The 25,407-nt window shown below is 40.1% G+C and overlaps 1 protein-coding gene across 1 annotated transcript in view; it reads right to left on the reverse strand.

The window, feature by feature from the left end:
- The window catches only part of ptpn9a (protein tyrosine phosphatase non-receptor type 9a), a 78,776-nt gene that overhangs the window by 18,231 nt on the left and 35,138 nt on the right, over positions 1-25,407 (reverse strand). Inside the window, exons 6-11 of the mRNA XM_042108783.1 lie at positions 19,003-19,113; positions 17,079-17,395; positions 14,768-14,855; positions 9,617-9,686; positions 9,309-9,387; positions 4,463-4,613 (exon numbers count right to left, since the gene is read on the reverse strand). Of these exons, the coding sequence (XP_041964717.1) occupies positions 4,463-4,613; positions 9,309-9,387; positions 9,617-9,686; positions 14,768-14,855; positions 17,079-17,395; positions 19,003-19,113 (816 nt within the window). The remainder of the gene's footprint in view (positions 1-4,462; positions 4,614-9,308; positions 9,388-9,616; positions 9,687-14,767; positions 14,856-17,078; positions 17,396-19,002; positions 19,114-25,407) is intronic.

A 25,407-nucleotide genomic window follows, 5' to 3' on the forward strand; every position in this document is an offset into this window, starting at 1 on the left:
ATCCCAATATCTACACTGTAATAATGCTGTAGAACGACTGACATGGACTGATCCTAATTATCACCCGATAGCAAAAGTAGCATCTGTTGTGGAGATGGTACGTCAGCATTTCGGGATGTATTACTAGCATGGTCGTGACCTCTCCATTGATAAAGCCATGAAGGGATTTAAAGGCAGAACAGAGCTATGGATGTGCATGCCTGCCAAACCAGAAAAGTTTGGCATCAAGTTCTGGGCTCAGTGTAACAGCAACACTACGTACATGTCTGACTTGAAAACAGCTGTTTTGGGAACAGCCGTGGCCTACTGGTTAGGGCTTTGGGCTTGTAACTGAATGGTTGCCGGTTCGATCCCTGACCAGTAGGGAAAATATGGGCGGAGAAGTTCACCGTGTGCTGTGTGTGTTTCACTAATTTTGGGATAAATGCAGAGACCAAATTTCTCTCACGGGATCAAAAGAGTATATATACTTACTGTATACTTTTATATACTTAGACTTTCAGTTGCACCCGGGCAAACAAGACCAAACACCTGTTCAGCGGCTCCATGGATTATAATATAAGGTCGTACATCACATGACCCGTGATTTGATTGGCCTCCAGCAGAACTAGCGTACCATAACAGCACGTCAACGACGATTCAACGTCTAAGCCGAAAGCATTCAGTTGTTAACACCAGCTCACCAAGCGTAGCCGCCAACACAAGGCAACGTAAACACTGATGTTAGCTGATTTAATGGATTAGCTAGTTAGAACGTATGGTATTTGCAGCGGCTGTAGCCTAATGCCGTGAGTCGATATGATGTTAAGTAGTCTACATTTTAAGTAGTAATCTAATTCATGTAAAATTGCACGTAAGCAATACACCAAAGACTCATCACACACACTCATCTCGTCTCTCTCGAGCATGCGCACACACTCCCGGGTGTTAGGTTAGGCTACCTCACCTATCGCCTACCCCAGACATAATTGGGGGCCAAGCAGAGAAGCCCCATTGTGTTTGTACCTTTTCTTATTATTACGCGTCCGTCACTGAAGTCAACGGCAGCCCATAGAACCGTCTGGTAAAAAGTTGTGAAATTTGACACACTGATTAGGGTTAGTGCCATGATTAATTTCACCAAGTTTCATGTCGGCACCTCGGGCGTTCACACACGTAACTTTTGACCCGTTGGCCCGATTTTCAAAAATGAGGTATTGTTGGAATCCTTGGACCAAGTTTCACGCCTCACATAGTTTGTCCGATTTTCACAAAACTTAGTACATATGATCTTCAGATCAAGCCACACAAAAGTTATCGAACAGAAGTAAAATTCAAAACCGTTTGGCCGCGACAGCCAATCGAAATTGGAGGCGAAGCTGCCAAACAGGAAGTGAGCTCATATCTCAGCAACCCTTTCATCCATCATAACCAAACTTAGTACATAGACCATGGAGGTATTATATATAACTGGAGAGAGTGACTAAATCCCGCCCTCCATACAAATAAATGGTGGAGGCTAGGCTAGTAAATCCGGCCAATTTATAGTCAACGCCATCTTGAACACTGGGGTTCGGATCCAGCTCCAGTCGGCTCTGACCATGCGCCAAGTTACAAAGCTGGAAATGACGCATGGACCAACGTCGATTTTTATTGGATATTCTGTAAAAAGAGAGTCGTCCTCCAGTAAGAGGGTGGCGATAATGCACATAAAGTCCTTGCCTCATAACAAGAAGAAGAAAAAGTTGCTCGGGAACGCGCATGGAGTCAGAGTGAAGTCGCCCTGAAGCGCAACTTAATTTCATTGGATAACAGCGGCTCTAACTAAGAGCGGTCTGCCTGCTGTCCTGCTACAAATATGCATTCGAACATGACGTGAAATATCCGTAGTTGAACTATAAATAAACTATTCGGTTTTTAGTGCCAAGTGTAGCACATTTTTACAGTCTATGATTGGTTTGTTTTTTATTTTATTTTTTGTTTGCCATCTCATAGCGGGTGCTCTAAATGTATTCTAGCGTTGGCCCATGACCAAATCAAGCCAATAATAGCCAGTAGCCACAATAATGACTGGAGCCAGAGCCCTCAATAGCCACCCTGTTTTGAAAATAATATTGAAGATATTCAATATGATTAAAAATATAACGCACAGAACGGTCAGCCTGAGCGGACAATTACGTCCCCAACTCATCTAAAATGTGGTGTCTTTACTTTGAGTTGTACACCGCAGATGGTGAAGACAAGTAACCGTTAAAGAGAATGTTGTCTGCGGACTCAGCAAAAAAACGCATCCACAGCATCCAATCTTCGCGCTCACCTGTGGAGTTACCATCCAAACGAGGCAGCGGTGTCAGAGGCACAGTAGACGGCCAGAGCATCGCCAGGCGTCCAACATCGTATGATACTTTTCCGTAAATCCTAAATTATGTCCGGCGTCTGCTATTTACTTAGACTGCGCAATTAAGCACAGGTATTTATTTGAGGTAGGCTTATTCGAGGCAGACCTTTTCTACGTTATTGTGAGACATGCGTTTTGTTTGGAGCGGCATACCAGGCTATTAAACGCAGACGATTTTCGGCTTTGGTATGAGATTTAATTTACTTTTTGACTTTTATTATATAGTTAAATGTTGAGACTGATGGGCATTTAGATCTAGAGGGTATTTGATGATCACTGTTTCGTGTAGTTGAAAAAGTGTTGGAATTTCCAGCTGTTTATTGCGAGACAAGGCAATTTCCTTCGTTCATTGAACGTGCGCTGTGCTTTAATGGAAACCTTATTGCATAGTGAAGTAGCCTAAATTGAGTTTTTTTTTTTTAATTATGCATGGTTTACTTTTTATTAAATTCGTAGGCTGGAATGCCTCGCGGCAATAATTGTGTTTAAATGTAGTAGCCTAGTGCTTCAGCCTCTGGCGAGCTCCAAAGGGGGCGGCTATAGGTTGAGAGCAACGTGTTGGAGACCCATGGTGTAACGAGACAAGGTCTTTATGCCGCTGTAATTTATTGTCTTTAATCATGTTTAGGCTATGTTTGTTCGGGACAAACAACAACGAAACAAGATCAATACAATTTTCTTTATTTGTCATATGATGGATAAACAACCACAATATGCACGTCTTCTCATAGGCTCCTCAAAAATACGCACTGAATAACGTTTGGCTGTAGCTGCCGGATAGGTACCCGCCCACCAACATGTACGCGCATGAGAGCTCGTGCCCAACACAGATTTTCGTGCATGGAGCTGGTTCCAAATGCTCCATGCAGCGCCATATTTGAAAATGGCGTATGCTAACATGCCGAAGCTAATCTGCATGCTCTTGACCCCCTGACATACTCATGACTTCATTAGGAGGACGCTCAAAAAAATCTGGTGACCATTGACCTGTAGGGGGCGCTGCAATGAGCAAAATTGCATTTTGGCCTATAGCTGCTGATATGTATTATTCCGCCATGGAAGTCTATGGCAGCCCATAACACCGTCTGGTAAAAAGTTGTGAAATTTGGTACACTGATTGGGGACAGCTCCATGATTAATTTCACCAAGTTTTATGTTGGCACCTCGAGCGCTGTAACTCCACCAACAGGTCAAAGTTGGATGTGCCTTCACACACGTAACCTTTGACTCGTATTCCCGATCTTCAAAAATGAGGTATCGTTGGAATACCGAAGTTCAACGTCAATTTGCGCCATGATAGATTTTCCACCAATTTGGATTTTTTCAAAAACCTTTAAAAAGTTTCACGCCTCACATAGTCTTTTCACAAAACTTAGTAAATATGATCTTCAGACCAAGCCACACAAAAGTTATCGAACAGAGTTCGATGTGAGCAGCATGAGCCAAGAAAAGCCCATCAAACTTTGAAGACGACTTTCACTTTTGTTGCAATGCAAAATGGGTCATTTAAGATTGAAGCAAGATTAAAGATTGAACCCTAACAGTTCACTTTTGAATGTCATCCTGATGTGTCCTGCTCCCTGTTGTTTACATGTACAGTTGTAGATAAAATATCAATATTACACTTACAAAGTAGGCTCTTGCAGCCTATTAAAAATTCAGTAAAAAAATAATCAATACACGCGTTGGCACCATATTGTAGTCATATTGCCACCCACTGACCTTTCTTGGTAGGCCTGCTGGTTTTAAATACTAACACTAATGACCTATAAGACACATACACTCTTTGTTACTAGGGAACTGTGTAGCCTACAATTTTAATAGGGAAATTATTTTCAAGTCATGTATTATTTTGATTTCAGGTAGAGGAAAAATAATGGTCATAATGCCCAGCCCTAGCTGAATTACATTTTTTTGTTTCCTGAGCTCAAAACAGAGCAAGGTGCCTACATCATGGACTGATGCCCATGGAGCACGTACTGTATATCTGTGTTGAAAATAAAAAAATGTAATGTAAGGGCAGTAAAGCTGTATATCCCGCAACTACAGTCCCTTATTAGCTTATGTAAAGGGTCTTGACCTTACCTCAGTGTTGTGCAGCTCTAGAGTGGTTTTATTATAGTGGGAATGCTTATCCACTCTCTGGTTGATTACTGCAAAGTGGCCATACACCTCCTGCCCACCTTCTTCCAAAGGCCAGTACTGACCACACTTTCTTCTACCACCTTCATCCGTCCTGTATATTTCAGACACATTCCAAAATTTAGTAAGATAAGGCCAAGATATAAAATATTCAAACGAGCTGATTTAATACCACAAAAATATTCATACCATGTTTAATGGTTTAGACAACCATTTCAGCATTAACAACATATTTTAACATACTGAAAATCAATATGTTAGAAATTTTTACCAATTACAGAACATATTCTGTATGTGTATCGATCTTCAGGACAGCTCTCCCCTCTCCATATGACATTTGTACCCAGTGATACAGTCCACTTATATTCATTCGTCTTAGGAAGGTCCATATCTCTACCAACTTTTGTGTGTGAGGGTAAAACTATTTGCTGACCACAAGACTCAATGACATAAGAGGCCGCTATGGAGTCCCTGGGCCACACCTGGGTCTAAATCTCAGTCCCAGAGTAGACTGTGAGGGATGATATGGGTGCCAAATTTCATGAGTTTTCACCCATGGGAACCATTGATTTCAATGCATGATTCTCCCCCCCCCATAGTATAAAATTAGGTATAGGTAAGACCAGTGAAATAGCTAATATTTTTGTTGCCAGACGGTGGCACCATGCCAGCATTTTGGGCATGTGAATACCATCATAATCATAAATCAATAAACTGAAGTTTCAGCCGATACAACATCATGAGTTTTAGTGTTCATTCAGCAATATATTGAGCACAGAGTTTACAAAACAACTCACTTTAGCAGTTGTTTTTTCCGCTCGCCGCCATCTTGCAAAACCTTTCTTTTTAGTAAACTCTTTGTACACAAACAATGTTCTCAATGCTCGAGTTCATGTGTAGAGACCCTGGTGATGCTTTACAAAGTTTCATGTTGTGTAGAGCCTTCTTAGAGTTTTAAAAATAACGCTTCCGTCCTAATTATGCTTTTAAACAAAAGTCTGACTCGGGTACATTCACAAAAAGACCCTAGGTTGCATTTTGGCAAAACATTGTTGTGAAGCCAGCTGATAATGGAGGTGGCTTTAGTAATTATGCCAAAAACCCTGTATGATCAAGAGGCTCTATTACAGTGTTTCTCAAACTTTTTCAGACCAAGGGCCACTTAACCAATAAAAAATAAAAATCACGTTCCACCTAGCTAAAAAAAACAAAAAAAGTAGACCTACTTCAACAGTATATTACACAATAGGCCTACTCACTGAACCACCTTGCTTATTCTTTTTGCACCTTGCTTATTGTGTCAGAGGATTCGTATGATTTAAACTGGCGTAGCTTACATATGCAGTGTTGCAGAACTTTTTGGATTTACATACAAGTTGGTTCAATATTGCAACTATAGCAATTACCACGTTTGCTCACGGACCACTTGAGATAGCTTGCGGAACACCAGTGGTCCACGGACCACACTTTGAGAAACACTGCTCTATTACAATTACAAGATCTAGCCTATTATAGAGCTTTGCCTTCTGATCCTACTAGCAAATTTCAAAAGGAAATAGTCATTCCTCCAGCAAGCTCAATCTTCAGGTCCACAAAAATCTATCCAATCCACCAGGTTGCCCAATTGTCGCAGGAAACAATAGTCTTATTACATTAATACACATGATTAGATGTTATAATCCCTTGTGCCAAAATCCAAGGTTAAAACACATTCAGAAGCCCCTACTCAAATTAACTTAAAAAAAAAAAGCACGCTAACCACAAATCTGCCAACCAATGGTCACAAACACAAGACAAATGGCCCATCCAACAGCAGTATATAGTATGCGACATGCCATTGGGGTTATCAAGTGGGCACCCTCATTCACCGATGTTTCGTTAAGTTAGGCCCACAACACCTCATGAAGGCTTAACAGTGAAACCAGCGTCCTGGAGACACTCCCCTCCATGCTGCCACCATATTACCACATTAAAATATCCTACATACTCTTAACCAGCCTAGGCATGGTCTAGGTTGGCGAGGTTGGTCCGTCCCATTGATGTGGACTCAACCATAACCATAAAAACACTAGCCAACCACCATCAACCTAGGCACAGTTCGTCACAAACACAAAACAAATGAGCCAGTTAGCTTACACCCCATGTTGCCACCATATTACCACAATAAACATCGAAATACTCTTAACCAACCTAGGCACGGTCTAGGTTGGCTAGGATGGTCCGTCCCGTTGATGTGGACTGAACCATAACCATAAAAACCCTAGCCCTAAAAAACCTTCAGATCAGTGGCATCAGCTATGGGTGCTACTATAACCATTGACTTTTTTGGCAAAACACCAGCAGCACAGCAGCCGATTGAAAAAGCGGTTTCCGGTTTTCTGCTTGTTCCTGAGTTTTGTTACATCTATCTTTTTCATTTGTTTAATTAGTTTAAAATTAATAGTGTACATATTTGGTTAAAATCGATTCCCTATTTCAGTTTTCGAAACTTGTGTTGGTTGGTCCGATCGATTGTGCAATCAATTTTCGAACGTAAAGTGACAGCCCTATCTGGTACACATCCGACCAATCTGGCTTCCAAACAAAATGAGAACCGCTGCATCCTAAAATTACCTACAGTCCTTTGAGCAGAGACATCAGAAACATTGTTAATTCTCATTGGCACATAATTAAAAGTCATGATCAACTGAATGGGCTCTTTCAAGATTTGCCTCTCTGTGTCTTTTTTAGAAGCTCAAATCTTAGAGATACTGTAGGCTGGTCCATGCTGATACTGCCACGCACTTCCTTTTCCCTGCAAAAGCTGCACGTCATGCTCACACTACTTTAAGCTTCAGTCTTACACACATAAAACATACAAAATCAAGCAGTTTATCTTAAGATGCAAATCTACTCATGTGGTTTATATTTTAATTTGCCCTTGCCCATGGTTGTATGTAGGCAATACGATCAGGGCTTTACGAACAAGAATTTTGGAACATTTGAGTGCAATCAGATGTGATGAAACTTTGTCTGTTTCCCGACATTTTCAATCTGCCAAGCACTCCATTTCTGATCTGAAATTCCTGGGCATAGAGAGAGTTTTACCTAAAAAGAGAGGCAGGGACTTAGATAAAAAAAATAAAACTGCTACAGAAAATCATTTTGGATTTTTTAACTTAAAAGCTTTTTTCCCCAAAGGGATGAATGAAGACATAAACTACTCATGTTTACTGTAAGCATGCCCATTCATTTTCCTTTAAAAAACAAAAAAAAAAAAAACAATTGTATTTCCCACTGGGTACTTGTTAATTGCATGTCTGTGGTTGATTCACTGAGAGCCTTGAGAATAGCCAGATGGCTGAAACGTCTGCTCTTGCTCCATATTAAAACAAGTTGCTCCTTTTGCAAGACTTTGTCTAGTCACTTTTTTAAGAGTGTGAACCACTTATAGCCTCTAGCTCACTGGAAAAAAAAATGAGATGTGCAAAGTTCCAAATTCAGCTTACTAAATTCAAATGAAAGTCAATAAGTTATTTAGCAGACTGATTTACCAGCTGCAATGCAAGACCAGGTCCATTTCAAACCATATCAAACCGTGTGTGTGGCATTCCCACCATTCCCACTGATCTAATGCCATTGTGATTTGTAATCAGAGAGCTGTTGCCAGCTGTAGACCAGTGTGTTATGTGTGTGTGTGTGTACGTGTTTTACATCAGACAGAGACAGATCTTCGTTCATGCCATTGCACATGTATTAGCCTAAGGCTGAAGATACATCAAGACTCCCTTAGTAAAAGGTAGATCTCATGGTCTCCATCTCTTGGTGACTGCTGACAATTTCCAATCCCATGACCCAAGTGAATTCAATTCTGAATTGACATCATGGACATATGAAAATGTGTTGAAACTGATGACCTTTCCGATGGTATATTTATATTAGCAAATTCTGGTTTTAAAGGGGTGGTTCAGGATTTTGGACATAGGACCTCATTTCCAAGTTAGCAAGTGTGATATTTATCAGTGGAGACCGTTCAACACATATCCTCCAGTCCTTCTAGTTGCAGAGTTCGCAGGTGCTAAGCTAGCGCAAGTCATCAGTATATGTTAGCCTGCCACTAAAAACAGTCTTACCCACTCCACAGTACATCCATGCTGCATAGAAAAACTCAGTAGCCTATTAGCGGTTTCTTTGTAGCCCTACATCCAGCCCTGAGTGTTGGCCTGGTTGCTAGCTTCTTCAAACTTTGCAAACTCAGCTGGGTGTTGTTACAATTGTGGTGCGCGAATGCATTTGACTGGCATAAAATCGGCATGTCTCAGACTGACCGGCATGCTTAGTTGCTTGTCAATTTCAACTAGATTACTTGTGCGTGCTCTATTCATTTTATTGACTCTGACATTAAATGTTTGCAAAATCCCGATGTAAATGGAAACGTTTTCCAAGACTCAAAAGGAGAAGTACGAACCTTTAATTTAACTAACTACGCAGAAAACATTATGAATGGCATGATTCACATATATATCAGCATCCTTTTAACGGTGTTAAAATTGCAAGGGTTCCCTAACCTTAAAGTGACAGGCACTCAACACCCCCTATTTCACCTGTAAAGATGTGTGTGCCTTAATAAAAGACCTACATTTTATTACATCTGGAGGTTACTTATTGCTACAACCTTCATGGACTGGTAGATTGTGTCAGAATGACACCTGTAAAAGAACATCTTGGTTAAAAAAAACATGGTTGGGGCCCCTGTATCATCTCATAGATATTTAACTCAGATTTTTGCTTTATAGTTTTTTGTACTTACCTTGTAGTCATAACAATGACAAGAACATTTTGTTCCCACACCATCCTCCAGAAATCCCCATATGTTCTCTCAAGGGGACCTAAAACAAAAGAAACTGTATTGCTGTGTATAACACTGTAAAAGGCAATAAAATGACTCCTGCTTCAGAATTCCCTCGTGTCTTCTTTAGTCATAAAAAGTGTATGGTCATGTGCTTTATATTTTATGGAGGGGAAGTCAAGCTTAAAGACTTACAACAAAGAAGACACACAAATAAATTACATTTTGAATGAATTTCCAGCTAGTTAAAAAAAAGGAAATGGTCACACCTTGCGTGCCAATATAAGCATTCTTCTGTTTGTATCCATCCATAAAGCTTGCATTGATGTAGTCTGATCTCTGTTAGGAAATATCAACAGTGAGAAATAAGATGAGTTGATATGAAATTATACTTAACACAAAGATCTTGGATTCAACAGCATGGTCTCAGATTTGGGTCTACCGTTTCATCACTATCATACAAACATTTCAGTCAGATCTAATTTTGTTGTTGAGGGTGTAGGGTGAATTAACTAAACTATAGCTAGACACTAGGTTGGTTCATAAAAGTTTAGAATCTCTCATTGAAATGACTGTCCTACCCTTCATTGGTGCCCTATTGATTTATTTGAAAGTTCATCAATAAGTTCAAATAAATCTTCAGAAATCTGAAAAAAATATATATTTTTGTTCTCAAGTGATCAATTTCAAAACTTTGCACAAGTGTATAAGTATCTAAGTATATATACTTTTTTGATCCCGTGAGGGAAATTTGGTCTCTGCATTTAACCCAATCGGTGAATTAGTGAAACACAAACAGCACACAGTGAACACACAGTGAGGTGAAGCACACACTAATCCCGGCGCAGTGAGCTGCCTGCTACAACGGCGGCGCTCGGGGAGCAGTGAGGGGTTAGGTGCCTTGCTCAAGGGCACTTCAGCCGCGGCCCACTGGTCAGGGCTCGAACCGGCTACCCTCCGGTTACAAGTCCAGAGTGCTAACCAGTGGGCCACAAGTGTATATTTCATTAAGAAATACACTGAAGAAACTGGAAGATGATACATTGTTTTCTTCAAGAGGTAGAAGCTCTGAATGTTGGCTTGAATGTAGGTTACTCATTAAAACAATTTTATTTTTTCCCTGTGTACGAAATGAGCCATATAAATGAACTTGCCTTGCCTTTGGATAGCAAAGTGTTAAAGCAACACCAAATAACTTTCCCTCTGTCGCACGCATGCTATTTGTTTATCCAGCACAGGCTTTGCAAATAACGATGTCCACAGACAAGGTAGAATATTTTGCATGACTTATAAAAGTACGATGTATTGCGACATCAGACGCAAGTCAAATTTGTAGTTTCTTATGTCTCATTCCATCGAACTACAGATCCGCTACCCGATCTGGCAAACTTACATAGTGCGGTTATAGCCAATAGAGGGCCGCGAAGCGAATGCAGAATTGCCGTTCACCCTGTTACGAGTTGATGAACCACTGAAACGATTTTGAAAACATTATTTTAAGGTATAAAAAACTCTTTGGTGTTGCTTTAACACAATTGGCCAAAGGTGTTCTATAGGGTTGAGGTCAGGACTCAGAGGTCAGTTCATTTCATCCACACCAAACTGTCGTACATGTCTGACTGCATTGAGCCAAGTGTAAAGTTTGGTCGAGGGGGGATTATGGTGTGGGGTTGTTTTTCAGGAGCTGGGCTTGACCCCTTAGTTCCAGTGTAAGGAACTCTGAATACCAAGAGATTTTGGACAATTCCATGCTCCCAACTTTGTGGGAACAGTTTGGGGATGGCCCCTTCCTGTTCCAACATGACTGTGCACCAGTTTGGTGTGGATGAGGGATGGGCAACTGGCGGCTCGCAGGCCGCATGCGGCCCTCCTCCTCACTCAGTGCGGCCCGCGGATCAATTTTTAAATGTCATTAAAATGTTCGTTTCACATGGTTACCACGTAACAGGATCCTTATTGTAATGATATGGTTCACCGATAGTGGCGCTTCCTATATAAAAAATGGGAGTCGAGCTTTCTTCACTTGCGAGCGAGGAAGAGACACAGAGAGAGGTTGGTAAAGAAAACTCAGAATCGTAGACAAGGTGGGAAAGGTTCAGACAAGGTGGGAAACAGCTGATCTTATCACAACATTCAAATTCAACTTATGTGTTTAGTAGGCTATGCTTAGAAACGTGAGTTCATCAGCCAGGAACTTAAGTCAACACTGCTCACAAGCAGAAACTGTTGCAGTGGGCTCAGGAATACATGAAGACTAATTTTCAAACAGTTTTGTTTACGTATGAGTGCCGTGCAACCCTAGATGGTCCAGATGGATGGAGTAACGGATGGTTGGTGAATAGCCACCATGTCCTAACAAGGCTGAGACGTCAGCAAGGAGGTGACGGAGTCATGTTTTGGGCCGGAATCATGGGGAGAGAGCTGGTAGGCCCTTTAGGGTCCCTGACGGTGTGAAAATGACCTCGGCAAAGTATATAGAGTTTTTGACTGACCACACTCTTCCATGGTACAAAAAAAGAACCATGCCTTCCGTAGCAAAATCATCTTTATGCATGACAATGCACCATCTCATGCTGCAAAGAATACCTCTGGGTCATTGGCTGCTATGGGCATAAAAGGAGAGAAACTGGTATGAATATGAATTTCTCCAATTTGACTATTAATCAGCATCACAGGTCAGTAGGACAGTAATGTAAATGTAAATCAGGTTTATAAGCCAAGTATACTTGCGTATACAAGGAATTTGGTCTCTGCATTTGCATTGCATCAATGCTCACAGACCTTAAGTGTTGTTTAACACAATTAGTTCTATCATTAATCCTCCTTCCACAATATCCTCTCTGCCTGCTACAACAGAAACCTGTGAGATGTTTCTCAATTTCTTTATTGACAAAATTGACAACATAAAGTCTCATATCTCACCCTCAAATTCTGATCCTGCTTTGTATCAGTCTGTAATTGGTCGCCTCTAACAGTTCCAACCAGTCTCTTCCGCACAGCTGTCAGATGTGGTCTCTCATATGAAGCCCTCTTCCTGCCACTCTGATATTCATCCATCTCACCTTTTCAAAGAAGTTTTTGTAGCCATTTGCACTTTTGTCTTGAGCACCATTAACAGTTCTCTGGCAAATGGTGTAGTTCCCTCTGGTTTTAAACACACTATTGTGCAACCTCTCCTGAAAAAGCCTAGCCTTGATCCCTTGGATTTGAAAAATTATAGGCCAATATCTAAACTGCCTTTTCTCTCAAAGATCTTAGAAAAAGTTGTTCGCTCGCTGGTCTCTTCCTATTTAAACTCAAATATCCTTGACAAGTTTCAATCTGGTTTTAGACCACTTCATAGCACAGTCTGCTTTACTTAAGGTCCATAATGATTTACTGCTCTCCGTTGACTCTGGCTCGTGCCCTCCTGGTCCTTCTAGATCTTAGTGCTGCTTTTGACACCAACGACCACAAGATCCTTTTAAAACGCCTGGAAGTTGAAGATGGTCTGCAAAGCACTATGTTAAACTGGTTCAGATCTTATCTAACTGATAGATCTTTTTCAGTGCATCTAGGTAATGCCTTATCATCATTCTATTTTAGGGCCTCTATTATTTTCTTTATACATGCTTCCCCTGGGCTCCATTTTTAATCAATAGAATATTCAATGCCACTGCTACACAGATGATACCCAATTTTATATACCTGTGGCCCCTGAAAATTCCTGCTCATTGAGCAACCTTTTTCTTTGTCTCAATGACATTAAGAATTGGATGGCTAACATTTTTTTACAGCTAAATGACAATATTACAGAAGTAATCATCTTTGGACCACCAAACACGGTCAACATTGTAAGCAAGGCTCTTGGCCCTCTATCTGTTAACCATCACAGTGTTGTTAAGAACCTAGGTGTTTTCCTAGACTCCTCTTTGACTTTTAATAAGCAAGTCAAAAGTGTTGTCAAGGGAAGCTTTTTCCAGCTAAGAATGATAGCAAAGTCTTTCCTCGCTTACAGTGATTTAGAAATTCTTATCAATGCATTTATTTTTTCAAGGCTTGATTACTGCAACTCATTGTATGTAGGTCTAACTAAATACACTCCAGCTCGTCCAAACTGCTGCAGCCAGATTGTTAACTGGATCTAAGAAACGTGACCATATATCACCAGTGTTGGCTACACTGCACTGGCTTCCTGTGGAACACAAAATGAATTTGAAAATTCTGCTTTTTGTCTACAAAGTTTTAAATGGCTTAGCACCCCAATATCTCTGATCTTTTAAATCTTTTTTGTTCCTTCTGCTTTCCTTTAATCTAAAGGTGACAGAGCTTTCTCTGTCTATGCTCCCCAGCTCTGGAATAGCCTTCCTGATGATGTCCAATCCTGCCCCACTATCAGTAGCTTTAAATCCAACCTAAAGACCCATCTCTTCTCCCTAGCTTTTAACACTCCCTGACCCCTTCACCTCTTCCCCAATAATTATTATTATTATTATTATTATTATTATTATTATTATTATTATTATTATTAATAATAATGGGTCATCTGTTGTTATCTTTGAGTTTTTAAGTTTATCTTCCTTACTATTCATATTTTATTACTATTTTTATTATATATTATTATTATTTTATGTAAAGCACTTTGGTGCAATGCTGTTGACTTGCATTTATCCCATCCGTGAATTAGTGAACACAGTGAGGTGAAGCACACAATGCGCACACAGTGAGGTGAAGCACACCCTAACCCGGAGCAGTGAGCTGCCTTGCAACAGTGGCATTCGGGGAGCAGTGAGGGGTTAGGTGCCTTGCTCAAAGGCACTTCAGCCTTGGATGTGGGCATGGGAAAGCAGGGCTCAACCACTTCCCCTGCCCACATTTTTTCCTACTGGTCGGGGATTGAACCGGCAACCCTTCGGTTCCAAGCCCGAAGGCCTAACCAGTAGGCCATGGCTGCCCCTTCGCAAATGCAACCGACGAGGATGGGATTCGAACCCACGTGCGCAGAGCACAATGGATTAGCAGTCCATCGCCTTAACCACTCGGACCTCATCACTGGGAATTTCAATTACATATTAGATATCTACAGATAAGCCTACCTCAGTGTGCCCATTTCCAGAAAAAATATGGTTTAAAGAAAACAATAGAGGAATTCAAGTGGTGCGCATGAAACACTGGTTCTAGCTGCAATGTTCTAGGCATGTCTCTTCATGATTGAAAAGACATATCTAAAGAAAGGAATAAGATATATGGCTATGATGATAGTAATACAACATAGTAGACACTTTGGACAGAAATCTGAGATCATGTCTGTTTGAATTGATATGGAATGGTCCATAAATACATGGGCTATCACTACAGTGAAGAAATACAGAAATGCAATTATCAACAGCAACTCAACACAAATTCCAAGTTGAACAGAAATAAAGGCTTGATCTACATACCTCATTTCTTCGGGCTTTGAGGCAAACACGTGTTTGGTCTAAGCAAAGAACATCTGCATACCGATTCTTGTCCTGATTGTATGCGGCTCTGTTAAAAAACCCAGGCTTGGTTATATTTGCACTTCGTTATATTTCGAATTTGATGCCAGCAACACATTTGAAAGAAACTGGGACAGGGGTATGTTTACCACTGTGTTGAATCACCTCTTAATTTATTTATTATTTATTTATTAACAGTCAATACATGTTTTGGGAACTGAGAAGACCAATTGCTGGTGTTCTGAGAATGAAATGTAGTCCCATTCTTGCCTACTGTAAGATTTCAGCCGGCTTATTCTTTGTCATATTTTTAGTTTAATGATGCAGCAAATGTGACAGGCCTGTGATGCACACAGAATATTTTAGCTGCTACTATGGAGTCATGCTATTGCAATACATGCACAATGCAGTTTGGCATTATCTTAATGAAATATTTCCTGAAAAAGAAATCTGGATGGCAGCAAGTATTGCTCCAAAACCAGTACATTTTGTGTTTTATGTACTATGTACCAGTACATTTGGTGTTTTATGTACTTGTGTGTTTGATGTTTTCATTTTCTTTTTTTTTTTTTAACTATTCTTGGACTATTGCCCTTTTATGCTTTTAGTAGCTATTCCTGTTTGCTTGTATTTATGTAAAGCACATTGAATGACCTCTTTGTATGAAATGCACTATATACTGTAAAGGTCACTTGATTTGACTAAAATTGCTGCACCATTTGCCCATGCAGTGTTTCACAGAGTGGCGCATACCTCGTCATCTTTACTTCTGAGAGACTGCCTCTCAGGGATATTCCTTTCATACCCATCCATGTTGCCAACTAACCTAGATGTCACTCCAGGTGTTTTTAGAATAAGAAAACTTTTCAAGCTTTTTATACTGCCATTCCAATTTTTTTGAAACGTGAGCTTATATTCTTCATACACTTCAGTAAAATGTAATTTTCAGCATATTATGTTGTCTATGTTATATATTTCAATTAATTATAATTTGTTTACATGATTGGCAAATTATTACAAATCAATCTGCAAAATCATTCTGTTTTTATTAACACTTTACAATGTCTTTGGAATTGGGGTTGTATATTGTACTTATTTGGTAGACACTTGTAACAACGCATTATGTAATAACACCGCATTAAGTAATAACTCAACAAAATGTAATACATTTTCACGTCATTATGTAATAACTGCCGCATTTTGTAATAATCTGCGGCATTATGTAATTAACTGCCTGAATGCAATATGTACAATGTTATTGTTACAAAATGCGGGTGTTGCAAAAAAAAAAATGGATGAAAATGTAATAGTATGGTGCATTATGTAATAACCAACCAAAATTGACGTCTTCATTGATAAGAACAGCATATCAATGTGTATTTTACAAATAATTCATTGTAATCATATAGCTAGGAGTTGTGAAAGTGTTCAAAATCAGGCTATAGACTATTTCTTTACGCAAAGGCTGACTGGCTGTCATGAGCTCTGAATGAAGAAATAAAACAATAGTGCTATTGAATAAGAAATGTGTTTATTAGTCTTTCTGTAGGCCTACGCCTCTACAGAAAGCACAGTGAACAGTGAATCCCCGACATTAGTGGCATCATCTTTGGAAAACAGTCACTTACGTTGCACGACGTTGGACCATAGCGTTGGACTGGAGCAAAGCAAGCTGAATTGTCACGTGACTGTTTTCCCAAGATGATGCCAGCCTGTATACGTGAACGAACGGTACTGTTTCTAAACTATCTAAACTATATATATTGAACACTTTCACAACTCCTCACCTATGATTACAATGAATTTTGATTAAAATACACATTGTTATGCTGTTCTTATCAATGCAGCTGTCAATTTTGGTTGGTTATTACATAATGCACCATATTATTAAAAAAAAATTCGCAACACCCGCATTTTGTATTAACAACCACAATATGTAATAACTTATTACATAATGCGGTGACATTTATTACATATTGCGTTCAAGCAGTTTATTACATAATGCGGCAGATTATTACAAAATGCGGCAGTTATTATATAATGAATTGAAAATGTATTACATTTTGTCAAGTTATTACATAATACAGTGTTATTACATAATGTGTTGTTACAACACTTCTATCCAGAGTGACTTACTATGCTGTAATAAGTACCAAAGTAACTATGCAGCCAAGTAAATATTGTGGGGTTTTTTTTTCATCAGTATGTATGCATATCAAATCCATGGGCTTGTTCTTGTCAACACATACACTGGCATAAGTAACATACTTACAGAGCACAGTGGAAAGTACCAGGTGGGGGCTCCTTGCGTATCTCCTCATACTCTGCATGGATGCCAGCTCGCTGCAACGACCCCACATGGGCCATCAGGTCTTGAAGTCTCAAGGCCTCTGGGCCAGCAGTGTGGATGGAGACACAATCCACTGGGATGCTGACCAGCTCATCCACAGGGTCAGACTTTCCATTCTGGGTTGCTAGTAACTGTTTGTTCAAGCCACAAGCATCCAGTGGCAGTATTCCTCCTAAATGTTCAGGGAGACAGTCCCGTGGAAGGTGCTGAGGAAGATCGGTCATTTTGACCATCTGCACCTGAAACAAAATTTAAAATTAAGCCTCAGTCATGCAAGTCAAACGATAACAGAGCTAAAATGTCTGCCATAAAAAGGGGGGAGAAAGTAGACATTAAGTAAGACTGAACGTGATGCATGTTTGTATTGTAAGATTCAGCCAGATCCGCACAGTGCTGCAAGAAGTCAAATGTGTCCACCGATTTGACGCTATCGGAACAGGAAGTAAGGCAATGCACTGACTTCAGCAACAGTGCTTATTATAACCTTTCTATCTGATTTGACATAAAATGACCCCCTTATGCTTTTAAGTAGGATTATTGTTGTTGTTGCTAGTTTGCAAGAGAGTAGAGCAATGGATCAACTCTGTCAGATAAACATCAGTTCCTGCTCCAGCATGAAGCTAATGTGGCATTAACATTAAAAGTATAGCTTTCAATGTAAATGGTAATGGTATACAAGATAACGACTGTTATTTCACCAACTGTACTCCAGGGATTAAAGAAAAAAAAAAAAAAATAAAAAATAAATAAATAAATAAATAAATAAGGCGCTGTGTGTTTGTGTTTGTGCGTGTGCGTGTGTGTGTGTGTGCGCGCACGCGTATAGGGTAGACTAGTCTTTTATTTGTAAAATTGATTTGAAATGTACTTACAGATTAAAGTTGTTAATGTTCATGTACATTAACTGCTTTAGTCTTAAAACGTGAAAAACGTGCCAGCCCAGTTTAGGAGCAATTAATCAACTGTTTAGTTATTTACAACTGTTTAGTTATTTTGCTATACAGTTGCCTTTGCCATACTGATAAAGTCTACCTATTTGCTTTACCTTTCGCTGATCTAAATGGTTCAATATGCACATATTCTTCATCGAATTAACTTGTTATGACATGTCTATATTTATGTCTAATATCGCTAGCGTTTTTTGGAGGTCTTCTAATGTCCACAACATATATTAGAAGAAAATGCCTATGCCTTTACTTTGCTAATCCCAACGTCTTTGTCTAACAGAATTTGAAAGCTTAAACTAGCCCACCTGTGACATCCCTAGGCACCTCTCTCCTCGCCTCACATCACTATTCCAGCTGACATTTCAGACTCATCTATCTGCGCTCACACAAGAAAGGCTACTTTTATTCTCCAAGGCAATGGCGTGAATGACATGAGAACCGTGAAGACAAGTTTCAAAATAAAAGCCATAGTTTATTTATTTTCTATTAGGCCAACCACATGCGCCTGAAGAGACGCATATTTTTGGGATCTACAATGATATGGCCTCTACGGTACCCAATTGACGGATTTCCGTCATAGCATGTACTTCATCTAGTGTCCATATGTGAAGATATAATAAGTGCCTCCAGATGATGCCACATGTCCCAATATTCCCAGGTAAGTACAAGCTGTTGAAGTACTGGCTAAAACTTCACATATATCAATAACAGACTTCTAAATAGCAGCAATCATTAAAAATATTTGTCTTTGCATGCAATCATGGTCAGGTTTTCTGGTCCCCAAGAGCAGTCATAGTCATAGAAAGGTCCAAGCAGGTTTTGGATCCCTAATTTCTCTTATATTTTATAATGTGTTGCTTCATAAAAACAGGACATCTGTTCCTTTTGAGTGCACTTACCCGTTCTCTTAGCTTTTCCTTTAACAGCAGACTCAAGAGGTTGTAAGGAACACGGAACCAAACTGGTGCCCCAACAATGAACACTTTCTTCAGTCTTGCCGGAAACGCCCCCTAAACAAGAAGAAACATCTCAAACAGAGGAACAAACTTGCAACTTATCAATTAGGCAGAATATTACCATTTATTCATATTTACCATTTATTACCATAATTGGCTATAGCTGATTTTAGTGTTCACAAGGCTGTTCGAAACAAACCATGTCTGCAGACATATGTGGCTACTCTGAACAATTTTAAATGGTCCCCATCTGCCAAATTTGCAATTTTATGCCAACAAATTTCAATATACCCTTTCAGGTCAAATTGCTTATTCTGTAGGTAGGGGATTTCCCACAGTGACCAATAAACAACCAAGTCTATTTCACAACACTTCACAACATGACACAGCATACTAAGACAATGCACAGTTGGCTAGCAGCGGTCACACACGTGCCACATGTTGTTACCAGGACCGATCACAGCCCTCCTTCACGGTACTACATGCTCTGCCAGTAGCCTGAATGCTCAAGCAGGGAGCAGACTCTCTGTATTCTGCACGACCCATAACCATAGACCTCTGAAGTTTGCCTACAAAAAAGCTGCCATCTTTGAGATCCGGTATCTTGCGATTTTTCCTATGGGAAAATAACAAGGGGGTTTTGAATGATCATACCTGTTGTTACTCTCGCGGGGACTAAGAAGTCTGAAATGCAGACGTTTTGCTCAACACACTTTTGTCCTCTGCCTTCGAGTGGCTCCTGAGATCTTTGGTACGTTAAGACAGCAAACTTAGATTTTTGCTATCTCAGAGCTAACTAGTTAGCATCAATTAGTACCCGGATCTCCTTATATGGGCAAAGATGGCAGCTTTGGTTCTTTTTTGTAGGCGAACTTCAAGGTCTATTGAATGCAAGCATGAGGAGTGGGACTCGGCCCTCAGCAGCCAATCAGCTTTAATTTGAGTCGAGCGCTTGGACCCTGCCCCTCTCAGGCAGCCCCTGGCACAAATAGAAACAAAGTTCTTTCAGATTTTTCAATTATCCATTTTCTATCCAACGTTACACAAATACAGAATCAGGACACAACTCCAAAATCCTGAATATGCATTTATTTGACGAGCAAAAAAAAATTTTAATCCAAATTTTCCAATTTTTAATAGAAAATTGAACTGATAAGTGTTACATGGACCTGTTTACCTACTTCCTTGGTGGGAGGTTGTGGTCACCAAATGGAAGCCGCGAAACCTGCAGCTGCCATGTTTTCTCTTTCCCTCATCATATGCCCAAATTTTTAAGGGTTAGGGTTAGGCCAAGGGAACTTTATCAGGATCCATGAAATAACTGGCCTTTAAAAATTAAAATATGCCTGCCTCTATGGGAATTTAACATAGGGGGTTCCTTACTTTCCACTGTATTTTAAGAAATAACATTTATTTATTTACAATACACGATTCATTCACAAAGAAAATTGGTGTCCTTAAAGGTTGGATTTTCCTCATTTTTTTATTAAGATCAATTTCCAAAAGATGATTTTCATTCCTCTTTTTAGTCAACTTTATCATGGGTGTCTTAACTTATGCAATATATGACTTCATTCAGGATACTGCAACACAATAACGTCACACACGCTATTAGTCCATGCTGTGTTTCACTAAACTCGACAACTAGTTTGTTGCCACTGTAGCAGTGAGGCTATTTACCCTCGCTGGAGAAGGCTAGGCACTCTGTTGATGTGTGTTAGCGAATCAGGGTGGGTATATGATTTTGAAGGTAACGGTATTATTTGTAACGGTAGGTCTTCCGCTGCACTGATTTGTCATTTTAAAATCGGGCCATCGACCAGTTCATAGTACATTTAAACCGATCCAGGGATTTGCCTTTCAATGCACTCGCATCGTTAAAGTTCAAATCGGCTACCAGTACGTATTGGTGACGCTTTACACCCTAGCTGCTACTATTTTGACCCTTTAATGCACCCTTTTTATCCTCAAACTGCCACAGACACTTCCTAGTAGGCTTCTACTTGGTCCTCCTCAGTTTCAGTTTCAAGTTTTGTTGTCGCATATACTTTGCAATATAGCAAAATTTTTGTACCACAGTTGCATAATAAACACAGGGGGGGCAGTAGGGGGGACCTTAAATAAAGGGAGTTGAAGAAGGACTGTACAGTACCACACAGCCAAATGTGTGCATGTATATCCATACATGCACACATTTACATTATATATATATTGCTCAAACACTTACAGTTTTCCACAATTGTTAAAACACATTTTTTGAAACCTTCCACCCTTTTCTGCATTCTCAAACTACATTCACAGAATGTCTGACAGTTCTTGCTAAATTTTTTGCAAGCCTCAAAAGTTTTACTTGTGCTCAGAACCAAACAGCATCAGAGTACCGATCCAGTGTATGATTGAAGTGTTACCTACATTTTTTTGAGCAGTATATATACACACAATATACATACATATACACACACCACATACACCATACTTGCATGCAAAGCATAAATAAAACCTCATGGACATGGGACATTTAGGATTCTGACAGCTTGTGGAAAAAAACTGTCTCTGAATTGGAAGCAGAGAGAAGCGGGAGTGAGCTGGATGGCTGGCATCCTTGATGATAGACTCAGCCCTCCTCTGACAGCGTGTGGAGTAGATCATTTGAAGCTGAGGAAGGTCAGCCCCAATGATTTTGGATGTAGTCCTGACAGTCCTTGACAACACTGAGATCGTGAGCAGACAGGTTCCCCAGCCACACTGTGATGCATCCAGTCAGGACGCTCTCAATAGTGCAGCGATAGAAGTTGACCAGGGTTTTTGTTCTCACCCCAAAGCTCTTTAGCCTCCTGAGAAAGAACAGTCTCTGCTGTGCCTTCTTGAGGATACATCAACTTTAGTTGATGACTATCTCATTAGTTTTGCTGATGGTCAGGGAGAGGTTGTTGTTGTGGCACCATACAGTCAGGTCTCTCAGCTCCTTTCTGTAGGAGGCCTCATTGTTGTTGCTAATGAGGCCAATCACTGTAGTATCAACTGCAAATTTGATGATGCTGTTGTTTTCTTGCCTTGCCAGTCATGAGTGAACAGACTGTATAGCAGAGGACTGAGGCAACAGCCTTCAAGGACGCCGGTGTTGACGATCAGCGTGGATGATTTCTTGTTGTCTATTTTAACTAACTGGGGCCTGTTGGTCAAGAAGTCCAGCACCCAACTGCATATGGGGCTGCTCAGACTCAGGTCTCTGAGCTTTAACACCAGTTTTGATGGTACAACAGTGTTAAAGGCAGAGCTGTAGTCAATGAACAGCATCCTGACATAGGTGTTATTTTTGTCCAGGTGAGCTAGAGTAGTATGCAAGGCGATGGAGATGGCATCATCCACAGACCTGTTGTGCTTGTATGCAAACTGGAGTTGATCCAGGAAAGCAGGGAGGTGTGTGTTGATGTAAGTTGCAACCAGTCTCTCCAGGCACGTCCTCAGGCCATCCTTAAAAATATTTTTGTTTGCAGTAACAGCCAAAAAAAAATAAAAATGGGTCGGTAGGTAGGTCAATATTTTTTTTTTCAAGATTCAAAGTAAAAAAAAAAGTTCAATTTTGGTCATTGTGATTACGTAGGAATGAATTTACACAAATGTGCATATCGTGACGTAACTGACTGGGTCTTCAACCCGTGCCTTCAGGCGCACCATTGCAAACCTCATTCTGATGCAGGTTATATAGACCAGCCTTTCTCAAACTTCTTTGACCTGAGGCCCGGTCATGGCAGACTTTTGGGTCATAGGGCTCATCTACATGTACCCAGAAAGAAGGCTACAATAGCTCTTGGCCACGTTATATTGAAATTTGACTATACAATACTCAATGCTATACAGTATATTATACAGTCTCTGCTCTGTTTCTAAGGAAGTTCCAAAAAACAACGTCGTTCTATTAAGTTTCGTTAAATAAATAAATAGCCTTCCAACAGGTTGAAGCGGAGCTTTGATACCAACGTTATCGATTAGTTTCAGTTTCTCTCGCGCAGACGCGCATTGAATGAATGCTCATACCACCACTTAATTGTAGGGCTCCATGTTTAATGACATCGATAGCAGAAACGTTTGTTTTCTTTTTTCGTCGATCCGCGGTTTCTTGATCAACTGCGCAGCAAATTATCAGATGAAGCATCGGGCCTAATTTCACTCCACGACTCCGCGAACCAGCAGTCTCCATGTTGCGGACCCATATTTCGAGAAATGCTGAACCGCTAGACTAGGGGGAGAAGGGATGAGAAAAGATCTGGCCACAGTTCTTCCAGAACTTCGTGCCAAGTAAAAGCGTTATCAGTTTGTGTGAATGAAACGAAGCGTAGGCCATAGTGTGACATGCGTAAAACCAATGGTGTAGAGATGACGCCAAGTGAGCCACGCAAAGTGAGCCACGTTTGCATGTAGGCAATTTATATTCACAATACGTGGGCCTACTAAAAGAAATATTATTTTATTGCATTTGTATTGGTTGTTTAGAGTAAAAAAAAACAATCGGTCGGTATTAACGCAAGTTTACAACCGGCAAGTCGGTCGGACTAAAAGGGGGAAAAAAATAAATATTTGGGTCGGTTCTAAATTGACAGGGTCGGTCGGGTTACGGCAAACGAAAATATTTTTAAGGATGGCCTCACCACGGATGCTAGGGCGATGGGCCGGTAGTCATTAAGGCAAGAAACCGAACTTTTCTTTGACACTGGTATTATTGTTGTTGTTTTTTTAAACACAAAGGCACTGTGCACCAGGACAGGGACAAGTTAAAGATGTCAGTGTATACTTGTGACAGCTGCGGTCCGCTCCCTCAGGCTCAGGTGAAGAACGTTGTTAACCTCCTTCTGGTTGGGAAATATTCGGATGGTCTGGGAAGGCACACACAAGTCCATGCAGAACCTGATATAATCGGTCACCAAGTTGGCGTACTCTTCCAGCTCCGCAGGAGTTTTTGAACACAGACCAATCAGTTGTTTCAAAGCAGCCCTGAAGTTCAGACTCGTGTTCTGCAGACCAGCATTGCACTTCTCACTACCGGTTGCTCACATTTTAGCTGCTCAACTTATGTGTTTAGTAGGCTATGCTTAGAAACGAAATCAGCCGTGAAAGATTTCAACTTAAGTCACCACCAACACCATGCACGAAGAAAACTAAAAGTAGGCTACATCGGCGCTGCTAGAGCCGCTGTCGTAGCTGACCTCAAGCAGGGTTCCAACGGGTAATGGAACGTCAGGGAATTATATATTTGGGGGGCAAAGCCATGGAATATCAGGGAGCTTTGTTGTAGGAGTTTAAAATTGACCTGACAAAATACATTAATACAAACTGTATATTTACACGCAGCATTGGTGTTTATTGAGTTATTAGCTTTTTCCATACTTACTACTTCTTGCTTGAGTGGTTGTAGTTAGCCCTACCTGTTTTTTCAATGCCCATTTTTTTATTTCCTGATTGGTCATGGAAATTCAGGATTTTTGTCAGGGAAGTCATGGAATTTCACATTTACTTAGAGTGGGAACCCTGGTAAACATACACTAACAACAGAGCCTTTTTACAAGAGTCACTATTGGAAAAAATGTTTATTGTGAATGTGTAATATTTTTTAGTTTATTTCAAGTTCATTGGTGAATAGAAGCAATATTAAAAAAAAATAGGGATGTAACGGTACGAAAATTTAACCATGGTTATAGTGACCAAAATTATCATGGTTTTTGGTATTATCGCGGTATTTTATATATTGAAGTGTGTTCAATATGTTCAGAAAGCACTGATAGGCCTAGACAAGCTGAAATAGTTTCAAAAAGTGTCATGTTTAGCTGGTTATGTGCTTATAGCTTACCTTAACCTACCCTAACTTTTTCTGAGTTTGATATTTCTGTTATTTGGATCCAATGAGTGAGACCAAATTAAGTGTTTGAAATAAAACTTAAGGCTACTTTATTCTCCTGATAACGTGAGAGGAATGGATTTAATGTGGGTGAGAACATAAAAAGACAGAGTGGCTACATGATATAGTGCATGTTTTGCTGTGAAAATGTTCCGCCTTTTAAAATCAGGTGTAGCCTAATCCGAATCTCAGTTAAATCCATCAATTAGACAACAGAATCAGTAGGGTGCCAGTTTTGTTTCATTGTACCAGGCCTACTGTATGTCAAAAGCAGGCTTGGATGAAGCTGGGAAGGATTAAATACACAGTTTCCACACTGTGGTAATTAACCGTGATAATTATGATATTTGAAATGAAAACGGTAATTGTTATCGTCAACATTTTTATCGTGGTTTACCATTATACCGGTAATCGTTACATCCCTATTAAAAATGCATTTGAGTATAGAAAATATT

Source organism: Alosa sapidissima, chromosome 11 (assembly GCF_018492685.1).
Source record: "Alosa sapidissima isolate fAloSap1 chromosome 11, fAloSap1.pri, whole genome shotgun sequence".
NCBI classification, from domain to species: domain Eukaryota; kingdom Metazoa; phylum Chordata; class Actinopteri; order Clupeiformes; family Clupeidae; genus Alosa; species Alosa sapidissima.